This window comes from Cavia porcellus, unplaced genomic scaffold (genome assembly GCF_034190915.1).
Source record: "Cavia porcellus strain 051 isolate PalLab524CR breed Dunkin Hartley unplaced genomic scaffold, mCavPor4.1 scaffold_31, whole genome shotgun sequence".
NCBI classification, from domain to species: domain Eukaryota; kingdom Metazoa; phylum Chordata; class Mammalia; order Rodentia; family Caviidae; genus Cavia; species Cavia porcellus.
The window spans coordinates 512773-526103 of NW_026947514.1; the positions used below are offsets into that span (position 1 = coordinate 512773).

General features: G+C 49.3%; 2 protein-coding genes across 5 annotated transcripts in view; one reads left to right on the top strand and one right to left on the bottom strand.

Moving 5' to 3' along the window:
- Brf1 (BRF1 RNA polymerase III transcription initiation factor subunit) overlaps positions 1-13331 on the top strand; it is a 74123-nt gene that overhangs the window by 32278 nt on the left and 28514 nt on the right. For all 4 annotated transcript variants that reach the window (XM_013144985.3, XM_063241053.1, XM_003463116.5 and 1 more), the window contains exons 3-5: positions 1880-2053; positions 8998-9029; positions 12665-12737. In XM_013144985.3, coding sequence (XP_013000439.1) covers positions 1880-2053; positions 8998-9029; positions 12665-12737 — 279 coding nt within the window. The remainder of the gene's footprint in view (positions 1-1879; positions 2054-8997; positions 9030-12664; positions 12738-13331) is intronic.
- Btbd6 (BTB domain containing 6) overlaps positions 1-13331 on the bottom strand; it is a 32081-nt gene that overhangs the window by 16029 nt on the left and 2721 nt on the right. The window lies entirely within an intron of this gene.

Below are 13331 nucleotides of genomic sequence, written 5' to 3' on the forward strand. Positions count from 1 at the left end.
AGGTTGGAGATCAAAGGCAAGTCACGCCAGCTTGGGGAAACTGGTGCAGAAGACAGAAGGAAAAGAGAGATGGAAGAGATGAAAGGAAGAACAGACGTGGTCCCACAAAGAGGCTAGGGACCACTGTTATATTCATATATAAACAATAAAGGAGGAGGCAAAGAAAAGAGAAACAAATGGTCCGCCTCCAGGCTTCTCTCTGGGTTCCCTAGCAGACAGGCTGTGGAGACAGAGCCCTGACTCGAGCTGCTCTGTCCCAGCAAGGCAGCCGCTGCTGTGTGGTGGAGCGGTGGAGAATCCTGGCAGGCCTGCCCTGAGACTGGACACACAGTGGAACCTCAGCAGGCCTGCCCTGAGACTGGACACATTGGGCTTGCCACTGCCTGAGCAGTTTCCGCAGGTCTGAGCCCAGATGGGATCTGCTAGATGGAGCCAGCAGCAGTTCTGGGTTCTGAGCTCAGCCGGCCTGTCTCCAGGATGGCTTCCGACCAGTCACTGTCTGTCGCGGGAGGACTGAGACCTCTGAACTCAGCACCAGCCAGTGCAGTCCTCCATGTCTGCCGCGCCCCTTCATGGCTGTGTCTCTCTGCAGAGGCCTCAGGGGTTGCCAGCCATCACTGTCTCCATGACTGTGCCTCCACAGGTTTGAACTACTCGTCTTGCACAGTGAGTCCTGTCTCCGAGAAGGTGCCACTGGCTACTGTCTTCTTCTTTGTTGAAGTTTTTGTCTTCACACTCTCTGTGGGCTTAAGTCCGCACTTTAGATTGTCCTTTGGACCCACTTCTCCCCTTCTTGTCTTCCTCATGATGCTGTATTCCAGTGTCTGGATGGCGATTCTGTAAGAGGCTCTTTTCTCTGCTGCTTACCGCTCTGCCCTCTTGGTCTCCACCTCCTGGAGGCACCTTGTTGCCTTGCCCTCCGGCACCATGTGTTGAGGATCAGTTAGGGTATAGGAGATCTGTCGGTACAGTGGGGGTCTCTTTAGTTGTATCCTGTATCTCTGTAATGTGTCCTTGGGTCCAGTTATGTTCCGGTATTTGTACCCTCTTCAGCCCTCAGAATGACAGCCTCAGTCCCAGGCCCTGCAGGTCCTGGCAAGAGGCCTCCTACTAGCTTGTGAGTGCTGCTAACTCTAATCTGCCGTCTTCCGTCATATGGTCCATTTTACTCTTTTAAATCTTTATTTTCCCATGATTGAGAGTTTGGTTTCACCCAAAAGGATACATTCTTTTAGGTATTTTGCCACAGAAATCAAGCCAATGAGTCACATGCTACTGGGCCCGCATGCCACAGTCAAGAAACTTTTCCATGAGCTGGGGATTTAGCTCAGCAGCATAAGCGCCTGCCTTGCAAGTGGGCACTCATGAGTTCGATCCCCAGTACCAAAATAAAAACAACAAAAAAACCCCACTTTTCCAGAATCCTCTGACCCTACCTCTCCCCAAAGCTCCTCCTTTTTAAAATTATTTTTTATTTTGTGATGTGGTCTCACTCTGGGTTTGAACTTAAGATCCTCCTGCTTCAGCCTCCCAGAGTGCTGGGATTACAGGTGTCCATTCCCATGCCTGGCCTCTCTACTCTCTTGGTGCTCTTCTTGGTCTCTAGCATTTTGGAAGATCTTGCTCCAGAACAGTATATAGACACATATGTGGTGATCCCAAGCACCTGAGTGCCATGCAGTTCCTAAAAGGACCTAGTACCCTCAGATTTAGCTGGTGTTCTTGGGGCATTGCTGGTGGGAGGCTGTGGTTTTCCCTAGCCAGGCAGCTGGCCCTTGGAGGAAGGTTAACTTGGCCTGAACGTTTGATGCCCTTCCTTTTTAACAGAGTTGCAACTGGGCAGCAGCATCTTGCTAAGTCTCCCTTTTCTGTGTTCTAGGGAGGCGCCACATCCATCACCTGGGGAGCCAGCTGCAGCTGAACCAGCATTGCCTGGACACTGCCTTCATCTTCTTCAAGATGGCGGTCAACAAGAGCCTGACCCGGGGGCGCAAGATGACCCACGTGATCGCCGCCTGTCTTTACCTAGTGTGCCGCACAGAAGGCACACCACGTATCCTTTGATACGTCTGGTTTCCTCAAGTGTGACTTGGTTGCTGTAGGAACATGATATTTGTTTTCAGGCGACAGATGCCTCCCTGATTGCCAGTCTCTATTCCAGTTTGTGAAATTGGGAAGCTGAATGCTCCCTACCCTTGGGTTCTATTGGGCCACAGAAACTGGGCTTTGGAATTTTCTTCCTGCCCTTGGACTGACTTAACCTTCACACTGTTTTTGGCATCCTCCTGTGGTTTGAAGATTTGAGGTGCTGCTGCCAAGGCGAGTGCAGCCAGGCAAGCCTATGACCTTGTGGCTTTAGAGGGTAGAGGAGGAAGGGGACTGCTTGCTGTGTCTCCTGGCCTTGCTTCCTCGCCACAGTGTTGCCTGGTCCTCTGCATGCCCAAGCATCAGCCTTGAGCTCTGTATGTGTGCACGCACATCAGGAACCCTGCCTCTTGCTTTCCTGAAGAGATCTCTCGGCACTTTCTAACCTCCTCAGCCTTGTACTGTCTTCCATCTGTGTTCACCACACACGTGTCATTTGGAGTTCTTTGCCTTGTTGCTCTGTGGCTTTTGGGCCCACCCCTCTTGCTTTTTTAGGATGTCCTCTCCAAAGACTCCCTGAGAATGGGACCTGCTATGAGCTGTAAATGGCTGTACATATCTGGTGGAGTACGGAGTTACACATCTGCCCTCAGGCTGCATGGCGTTGCCTTGAGCCTTCTTGCTGTAGCACTCTCGACCCACAGCTGGTGTCCTTCTGAGCCTTGGCTCTTACTATGTGACCATTGTGTCCCTCCCTGGATCTGGTGGTCCTTTTATTTTTTTTTTTTTAATTGGTATCAGGGATCGAACTCACAACTGTACACTTGCAAGGCAAGCACTTATGTTGCTAAGCTAAATCCCCAGCCCTGGTGGTCCTTTTAGAGTTCATTCTTGACAGATGGTCAGGATTCTGCCAGGGGACATGGGACCAGCTTCCATCTGGGCGACACTAGATCTGAGTCTTTTGTTTAAATATCCCTTAAAAAGCATGAAATTTATCATGTTAGGGACAGTGAAAATACCTGTGCAGCCCCAGTGTGGTGGAATGGAGCCCAGCATATGGCTCACCCACCACATCCCTGCTGCTGGCAGATGTCCCTGTGCCCTTTTCTGTCCGTGGACCCTCTGCAGATGTCACACTGCAGCCTTGGCTATGGGTCAGGACCCTTGGTAGTATGGCAGAGCTTATGAACCATCCAGCTCTGCCTCCTGAGTTTATAGGAGTCCATTAGGGGTTCCCAGGAAAAGAGACCCCTGTGTGGACAGCTGAGATGCTGGGCAGTGTGGGCTGTGTTGCCGCTGCCCCCCCCCCCCCAAAGGTCACAGACAATGCCCAGCAGCAGAAGGAGCACCTTTGGCCACTCCAGCAGTGGAAACTGAGTAAAGTGATTAGGCACAGATTGGAAAAACAACACTGTGCCCTCCTACTGCTGGTAGAAGGAAAGATCTCGAGCTTTGTTAAAAACCACTTCCCAAATTACAGTTACTCCTGGATCCAGTCTCCTGGGGCACATTTTGGGACTTTTTTTTTTTTTTTTTTTTTTTGTCTTTTTCCTTCTTATCGGTACCAGGGATCGAACTCACGACTGCCTGCTTGCAAGGCAGGCGCTAATGCCGCTGAGCTAAATCTCCAGCCCCCACATTTTTTTGTCTCCACAGGTTATCCTCTTTCTACTGTGGAGCTTTGGCTGTGGTTATTTTCCTCACAGACTTAGAATGGGCCAGGGTTGGTCCTTCCTGCTTTTGGTTTTGGAAAGTTGTATTTTGCAAGACTTCACTGATATCATGATAGCTGCCAAATGTATTGCTTGAAATTATTCTTACTATTCCCTTAGTGTCCTTTTAAACTGACACAGTTATAGAAGTATCCCCGTCTACATCTTCTGTTGGAAATTTGGCATTTGCTTTCTTTTTTTTCTTTGATCCATCTTGCTAAGGATATCAGTCTTCTGTTTTTTTTTTTAATGAATTTTTGCCTTTTTTTTTTTTTTTTTTTTTTTTGGTACCACGGAGTGAACTCATGACCTCATGCTCACCGGGCAGGTGCTTATGCCACTGAACTAAATCTTTGGTTCTTTTATGAATTTCTTTCTTTCTTTTTTTTTTTGGTTCTTGAGGGAGGAGCTGCTTTTCTGTTAGACTGTGAGCAGATGATTCAAACTGGAAGTCACTGGTGCCAGAGTTCAAAAACAGTGTTTGGCTTGTGCTGCTTGCCCTTCTCAGGACTGTTGGTGTGCTGTGACAAGTGAGGTTGAAAGCCCAAGGCTGCATGTGTGAAGGTGGGTGAGTGAGTGGGAAGCTGGACCATTGACATGACTGTGTCAGAGGGTCAGAAGGTAACTGTGCCCCAAGCTCTGCCTCCCACAGTGGGCAGGGAGTGGGAGTCAGCTCTGGGCCTGTCCTGCATGGCTGCTAGGCCAGCAGAGCAAGGGCTTTGCAGAGGCTCTTGGGCCGCTGGACACTTCACCAACGTCACATGTGACAACGGTGATGTTGTAGGCTACCTGCAGTGGGCTATACACAAAGGAGGGCCCACTTGACTTAGTGCAGGCTGCTGTAGTTCTAGACTTAATGTGCTGCATGGGAAACACAGTGGAACAGGGACATGCTGGCCCTTTGTGGGGGCTCAGCCCTTCTGTGAAATGAAAGGTAGGCAGGTCCCCTGTCCCCGTAGGTTGTTCAGACCCTATCAAGCCTTGAGATCAGCATGAGGCTGACTCTGTGGTTGTGTCAGGGGCAGGGCTCTTAATGTGACCTAGAAGCTGGGTCCTCACAGGGCCTGATTCTGTCTAAGCTCTGGGATGACGGATGCCACCCTAAGCTGTGTCTGAGATCCATCAGAGCCTGCTCCAGGCAGACTGTGGGTCCCAGATGCCCTCTCCCCCAACTAGGCTCTCACTTCTGGAAGCTTGGGATGAAGCTCCTTCTCTTTTGTCTTCTTGGACATCACACCCCGCTGTGTGCTTCTGCAGGAGCTGCCCAATGCAGGGCTCATGGATGTGCTGGGAAGCCTCTGTTGGCAGTAGCCTTCCTCCACTTGGGCAGGGAGGACAGTTTCTGGCATCTTGGAGGCTACTCCACTTCATCCTCTGCTGGGGCACAAGCCAAAACATGAGCCAGACCCTCTGGATTCAGTTCTGGCTCTCCTTCTGAGCTTAACCTTTCTTTTTTTTTTTTGTCGTTTTCGTTTTTATCGGTACCAGGGATTAAACTCACGACTGCCTGCTTGCAAGGCAGGCGCTTATGCTGCTGAGCTAAACCCCCAGCCCTGAGCTTAATCTTTCTTTCCAGGCTCAGTTGCCCTTGTGAGAAACTGGGGAACCAAGGGATTTAGTACCTCCTGGGCATGTTGTCAGAGAGCAGGGCCCAGGATTGTGTAGATAGCAATTATTAGGTTGTCATGTACATAGCAGGTATCAGGGTTGTATAAACAGCGAGGATCATACAAGGACTGCTGGCATCAGGGTTGTGTGGCCAGCATGTGTCAGTGTTGGCTGGCAGTGAGTATTGAGAGGCTCAGTGGTGCCACTGTCCTGGCTTTTGGCATAGCATGTACAGGCCAGGTTGCTGAATAAGAGGCAGTCAGAAGGGGTGTGTGGTAGACAGTGGCGGGTGCCAGCCGTCTGGGCTTCTTGGCAGGTAGAGATTCCACTCCTCTGTCCACAGCCAGGGGACCATGTAGATACTCTGTCAGACCCATGAGTAACCTGATACCTGTTTAACTTGGTTAACAGTTTAAGTCCAGTCTCCTTTAAAAAAGTAACATACTTGTTCTCTCATGGATTTATTGTGAAATTTTTCAAGCATCTCAAAATCAAAGTAATTTTCTGTGAATATTGCAGACCTCACTCTGCCATGATTGCCCGCCTCCCCAGAAGCTATTCATCGCTCATCTTCTTATGTATTCAAAGCAAGTTGCAGGTCTTGGCTCCCTCCTTTAGCTTTTAAGTTCATTACTTATAATTTTTCTTTGGAAATAAAACTGGCATAGAATAAAACGAACAGGTTTGTGTGTGTGTGTGTGTGTGTGTGTGTGTGTGTGTGTGTGTGTGTGTATTTTGGTACCGAGGATCGAACTCACAGCTTTGTGTTTGCCAAGCAGGCACTTGCGCCACTGAGCTAAACCCCCAGCTCACAAATAGGTTTTTTTTAAAAGATTATTTTTAGCCAAGCATGGTGGCTCATGTATGTAATCCACCACTTGGGAGCTTGAGGCAAGTGGATTTCGGTGAGTTCAAGGCCAGTCTGGACACCATAGCAAGACCCTGCCTCAAAAAATAAATAACCAGAGATTTAGCTCAGCATCTGCCTGGCAAGTGTAAGGTTGTGAGTTAAATCCCCGGTAACAAAAACAAAATACATACATACATACATAAATAATTTATTATTTGTGTATTTTTGTCTTTTATTTTGAAACAGGCTACCTAAGTTGCCGAGTTTCCCAGGCCAGGTTAAAACTTGCCATTCTCTGTACCAGCCTCCCAGAGTGATGGAATTATAGGTACATGTCACTGCACCTGGCTCCTTTTTTCTCTCCAGTACTAGGGATTGAACCCAGGATCTTAGTACTGAGCCTCTATTTTTTATTGTGAGATAAGCCCCACTAAGTTGCTAAATTCAAGCCCAGGCTGGGCTTGAATTTGGGATCCTGTCTCGCCCTCCTAGAGTGCTGGGATTACATGTGTGCATGACCACACCCAGGTTATAGGTGACAAATGCATTCATCTGCACATCCAGTAATCCATAGAACAGCAGAGCAAAGCCAGCATTTCAGAGTGTTCCTCGGGCTCTGCCCTGTCCTATAGGTGGCCACTGTTGTGTCTTTCTGCTGTAGACTAGTATCTTATTCTAGGGCATCCTGAGAGTGCATCACACTGCCTGAGCTCTTTTCTGTAGGTTTCAGTCACTTGGTATGCTTGGTATTTCCCCATGTTGCTTTCTGTGCCGAATACTGTCCTGTGCACGTTAGGTAGATCATTGATTTTTTTCTCTTGATTGGCCTCTTCTCTCATTTGGGCCATTATGACTGAAGCTGCCAGAACATCTTGGGTAAGTTTTTCTGTGGATAGTATTGTTGCTTAGGGGTAAATGCTGGGAGTGCAGTCACTGGGCTGGGGTGGGTGCATATTTAGTTGGGTGAGAACCCCCAGGCTGTTTTGTGGCTGTTTCTTGGCACTGTGGCAGTGTGTTTGGCTGTGGTATCTGTGCCTTTGTTTTTGTCAGTGTTATGTCCTGCCACTGCTCCTTGGTGTTTGTTTCTATGGTGACTTAACATAGCTGAGTTCATGTCTTGTGTGATAGCTATTTTGTTTCTCAGTGTGAAATTTATGTTCACAAGTTTTGTCCTGTCTTTTGGCCTTTGTTAACTTTTTTTCTTTTTGAGATAGGGTCTCTATGTAGTTCAAGCTGGCCTTGCACTCATCATGAAGCCTAGGCTGCCTTCAAACTACTGGCAATCCTCCTGCCTCAGCCTCCTAAGTGCTGGGATACAGTCGTGTGCCACCATATCCCACCTGCCCTCTATCCCATAGTTGGCTGTTGCCAGCCTCCGAGTCAGGGTGCTGTTTCTCACTAGGGACAGCCAGCACTAGCACATTACAGCCCAACCCAGGGTATTTGAGAGTCACTGTTGGGACATACATGCTGGACAGATGTGTATGGTCCTCATCTGCTGCTACACTGCCCTGGTCTAAATTCCTGTGTTCCACCTTGTCATCCCTCTCCCTCCAGGCAGTGACTCCTGCTGATCTTTTTCCTGTCTTCACAGTTTTGTCTTTTCCTTCCAGAGTATCATGGAGTCAAATCACAGAGCATGGCCCTTCTGCCTGTGTTTGTTCTTTCTGCTATCCTGCTTCTGTCTTGTTTTCTGCCTTCAGTTCTTCAGTTCGTTGTCTAGACTAGTTGACTCTCTGTTGCTTCCTCCCTGATGGAGCTGGTACCTATGCGATTCGGCAATGATGTCCCTTCCTCCAAGGGCTTGGCAGCCAGGTTTTGCTGCCTGGATCTTGGGTTGGAATGTTGTGGACTTCTTTCTCTTTGCATGTCTAGGTCCCAGTACTTCCCCTCACACACAGGCACACCTACTCTGGGCTCTGACTCCATCAGGCTTTCTTGCTTCTGGAGCCAGCAGCAGAACACATCACTTTTTTTAATGTGATGCTGAGACAGAATCTGGGCCTTGTACTTGCTGAGCACAGTTAGCACTGAGTGATATCCCCAGCCAGTGGTGTTCATTTGAATGAATTTTACTGACAGCAGTAGCCCTACCAAGGACCTGTTTGCTATTGTCTGTGCCATGTCTTTGGATTTGCTGAGCACAGTCCTTGATACTGTTTGCTCATCTGTAGAGAGTGAGACCAGGTCTCATCCTAGAGTACTTTTAGCTGTGCCCTTGAGCACTAGCCTTTTGGGCTGAATGCTGAACACACACACCACTTCGGCATGTGTGGGTCCCTCTCCAGGGGGAGTCTTTGTGGGCTGCCTCAGTATGCTGCCTGGTACCAGATAAGGCCCTCAGCAAGAACTCGAAAAGTGGAGGCTAAGTGTGGTCACTTGCACATTTCTGCCTTAGGGACAAAAAGCCTTAGTGTGGTAGGCAATGGTGGCCAGGCAGGTACGGTGGTCTGTGGAACCCTGTGCTCCCTTAAGGATCACGTGGATCAGGGATCTGTGTTTGACTCCCCAGCGTGGCTCCCAGCATCTGTTGGAGCCTTTGTCCTAGCTCTGTTTACAGAGTGCCCACCCAACACCTACCCCCACCGCTATGTCTGGAGGACAGAAAGTCCTGGCCAGGCATTAAGTCCCACATTGGGTTCAGGTAGCCTCTGTTTACTGATTAGTGCCAAGTGGAGGGCAGCAAGTGTGGTTTGGCTCCTTCCTGTGAATGAAGATGCTCCTTAACCCTGGCTGCAGACATGCTCCTTGACCTCAGCGACCTGCTTCAGGTAGATCACTTTTCTTCTTTGGGCTTCCCCATCCAGGGATGGCTGGGAGGTCTCTGTCTATGGGAAGAGCAGCTCACAAAGCATGTCCCTTGGTGCACTGGGGCTCCAAAGGCAGCTTCCCAGGCTCATAGTCATGGTGCTACCCAGAGCCCAGAAGCCAGCATTACAAACAGAGGAGAAACCCACAGAACTCTGAACTGGGTAAAAGGAAAAAGAAAAACAAAAAGTTGACCCCTTGTAGGCATTTTAAATTGTGGAAAAGCCTTATACTTACTATCTATTTATAGTCATGCTTTCTGGGTTTAGAGAAAGCATTTTCTGTTGCATCTCTTATTTCCAAATGGATGTTGTGAGAAAACCCAACTAGCGACACTCACGGGCAGCTCTGGGGTGCTGCTGGCTGGGGGCTGACTGAAGTCCCCACACTGAGTTGTGGCTGGGCCTTGAGGCCTAGGAAAGAGAAACACCATTGAAATGAGGGCAATTAGTGTGAAGAAGTGACGGATTTCACAATGAAATGAAGTCTTCTGTCCAAACCTGACAGGTTCCCAGGGTTTTAGGCGCCCACAGGCCAGGATGCTACCTCTGGTGCCAAGGCCTTGGTGTCCTCCAGTACTGTAGCTACCAATAGTCAAAGTTCCTCAGGTTCACATGGTGCCCTGTATTTTTGTCTTCCCAGTTGTCTTTATAAATGGCAGCTCTCAGCAGTTATTCTGAAATATTTTGTGAAGTTAAAAATAACATGTTGAAATCGTGATCATCCAGTGACTTCACATTCCATATGTGCTGTATTCAGTTCAGGGCAAGGTCACATGAGCCCATCTCTAAGCTCATGACTTCTCAGAAAAGACGGGCTGGAGCTAGGACCGACCTCAGCATGGGCTGAGCAGCAGGAAGTGGCATGGGCAGCAATTGGAGGCACAGCAGGATGCAGCAGTCAACTCCAGCTTCACAGCTTTGGAAACAGAAGCCAGCTGGAGTGTCTGGACAGCAGGCGGCCAGGAAGGGCTGAGGACCTTGTGCTGGGCAGGGGGGCTACATGGTCAGGTGGACCTTTGATACTGTAGCTAGCAGGGCAGAGCTGAGTGTGAGGCTTTGGTGCCTGTCAGAGGCTCGGCCTTGCTGGAAGCTGGGATCTGGAGGGGTCCACAACTGGTTCCTTTGTTTCCCTGAAATCTCCATGGGGAACCAGAGGGGTACCCCATCTTTCTTAAGACCTGTGTGTGGCCTTCTGGGACCTTAACCAGAAGGTCTACCTCCCAGAAAGGCTGACTGGTTAGAGGAAACAGGTGAAAGATTAAATTAGAGGAGACCACCCTGAGTTTACACACATCTTGATTCACATACATCCCAGAATTAACCATCTCCCCAATGCTCAGATCACATCTGCCACCCTCTAGCTGGCACTAATGAGGTAGAGAAGCATACGGCATCCCCGTGCAAGAACTGCTCTATAGCCATGTCTAGCTTGTTCTCTAGGTCCTCCAGTGGGCCCACATGGAAAGCTGTTTGATCCCTGCCTTATGGCAGGTACAAGGTGGCCCATCTGGCCAGGTGTACAGTGCCCCAGAGGGAAAACCAAGGCCTACAGGGGCAATCTATGCAGAATCAAATGCTCTCCTTGGAGAAATGGGAGTGTGGGCCAATCCTGACCACTTGCCCTCAGGGAGCAGTGTTGGCCTCACACTGTTAGTGGGACCATTTCTGATAAACAGTACTTGAAGGGATTAGTACCTCTTGAAGCCAGGGACAGTGATACGTGCCTGTGGTCCCCACTGTCAGGTTTGCTTTAGCCCGAGTTCAAGGCCAGCCTAGGTAGGAAAATGTATCTTTGGAAAGAGTTGCCTATATTTTTATACACATAACTTTTTATAACTTTGGTTTGTTTAGAGAACCTTTTTCTGTAGTGCTAAGGGCTTATTATCTAAGGCTGTGTCTAAGACTCAAAGTTAAGGTGCAGAGGAGTCTGAAGTGGGCAGGCAAAGGCCAAGGATGGCCTTCCAGTGTGACCTGGCCATCTCAGTAACAGCCATAGTGGCCCAAACACAGATGGAGCCAGAAGAGCTAACCCAGGATCTTGGCTGGGGTTGTCAGATGACTGTGCTCACATTGCATGCCTCTGCACTTAAGGCACATCACACACATGCACATACCCCAGGCTTGTACATGCTGTACAACTACACACACATACACATACTGCATACTATGTGGTCATACTACATGGTCATACTACATGCTTACACATACCATCCAGTTTGGTGCACAGACCCTGGTACCTCCTGGAAACCCCTTAAGCAGGAACCCCTTGAGAAACCATACTCTGAGCCACCAGCTTTCAGGATGAAGCCCTCGGGGACCTCAAAGACAGAAAGTGCACCCACTGTGAGTTGAGGGTAGTGACTGAAGTTGTCTGCTGCTGCCTGGATATGGAGTCTCAGCCTTAGCCCTTCTGACTGTGAGGCTCCATGAGCTAACATGTCTAAAACATTCCCTCCAGCTTCCACCTCTAACACTGTGTCATCTCTTAAACCCCCTGGTCTTTCAAGTCTGCAGGGACCCAGAGTGTTACTTTCATGCCAGGAAAAAGGACCTTGGCTAAGGGCCGATAGGCGAGGTTTGCTCAGGCAACCTTTTCTTTGGAGAAGCCAGAATTAAGGGCCAGGCCAGTCACACTGAGACCTGGAAGTCCCAAGGACAGGCATATGATGGAGACAGCCAGCATGCTCTGAGAGCTCTAGCCCTGCCTGCTGTCTAAGCTGCCCTGTCTGGATTGCTTGTCCTACATCTACATTCTGACCCCTCAGAAGTATCCTCTCCACAACTGCAGCACTTCTCAGCACTGGGCTCCTTGGGAAGCGTAGTTCACTGAGGACTGCACTGACCACTAAGCTGTGCCTGGAGTGCTGCACAGGTGCTCCCAGCATCACAGACTGACAGCTCTGAGATAGTCCTGGGACTGGGCCCTACCTTTTCCACTCACCCTGTGGCAAGGAAGTGAGGTGGCTGATAGGAACTTGTAGTGGGAGCAGTGGAGAAACACAAAACTTCTTGGGCCCACAAAGCCATGGAGTGGAGATGGCGTGGCCAAGTAGGGAGGCCTTTTTTTCATTTGGTACCGGGGGTCAAACTCATGACCTCACACTTACCAGGCAAGCACTTAAGCCACTGAGCTAAATCCCCAGCCCTTGTTTAGTTTTGAATCAAGCATCATGTGCACAGTGATCACACTTGACAGTTTAAGGCAGGGTTTCTAAGCAAATGGATCAGTGGCTAACAGTGGCCTGGAAGTTGGCAGGAGCCTATTCCTGTGTACCTTGGGAGCCAGTGGAGACAGCCACACCTAGGGGAGGGGTACTGCACAGGCCAGGGATTTAGCTCAGCGGCATAAGCGCCTGCCTTATAAGCCAGCAGTCGTGAGTTCGATCCCTGGTACCGCTAAAAAGGAAAAAGAAAAAAAAAAAAAAAAAAAGGCACTTTGTGGAGGGAAAAAAGGTACTGGGGATGCAGCTTATTAGTAGTGGCATACTTGCCTGGCATGCCTAAGTCCCTAGGTTCCATCCCCAGTTCAACAAACCAAAAAGGGAGACATTTCCTTAAACACCAGTGCATTTCTGGTTTTATTCTTCCCACCACAGGTGAACGTGTATGTGTTGGGGAAGACATTTCTGCTCTTAGCAAGGGAGCTCTGCATCAATGCTCCAGCTATAGGTATGTGGGGCATGGTCAGGATACCATTGGGCCTTTGGAAACCAGCACGCCAAAGTGTTAAAGGGTGGGAGGATGGCATATCAAAGTGCAGGACTCCAAGGCAAGAAATACCTCACATCTGCTGGGAACCCACGTGGGTGGGACACTTGGGAGTTGGGAGCCTGTACTGTTCACAAGAGACGAATATAAATAGCCAATAGACACCTCGAGGAAGGAGGAACTTTCTCATAGATAGGGATGAGAGGCGGTTTCTGGAGATGGGTATTTTCTCTAGCCCTTTGAGTTTTGCAAGAAAGCTGGTTTTTGTAACCAGCTTAAAGGGTCTTCTTACTGGTGACTATCAGCATCTGGAATTGTACTCTTGGTAGTTAAGAGGTACCACCTGGGGTCAGGGTAGAGCAGCTGGGAGCCAATTCCTGTGTTACTACCTGTGTGGTCATTCCCCTGCCTCCCTCTGGAGATCAAGCTGAGATTTTCCAAGACAAAGCAGAGCCATGCACTGTACATCTGGGAAGACGGGCTGTGAGAATCTTTCACCCACAGTGTACCTCCCCCCTCAAGACTGAGGTTTCTGTGATGTTTTTGGGAAGTATA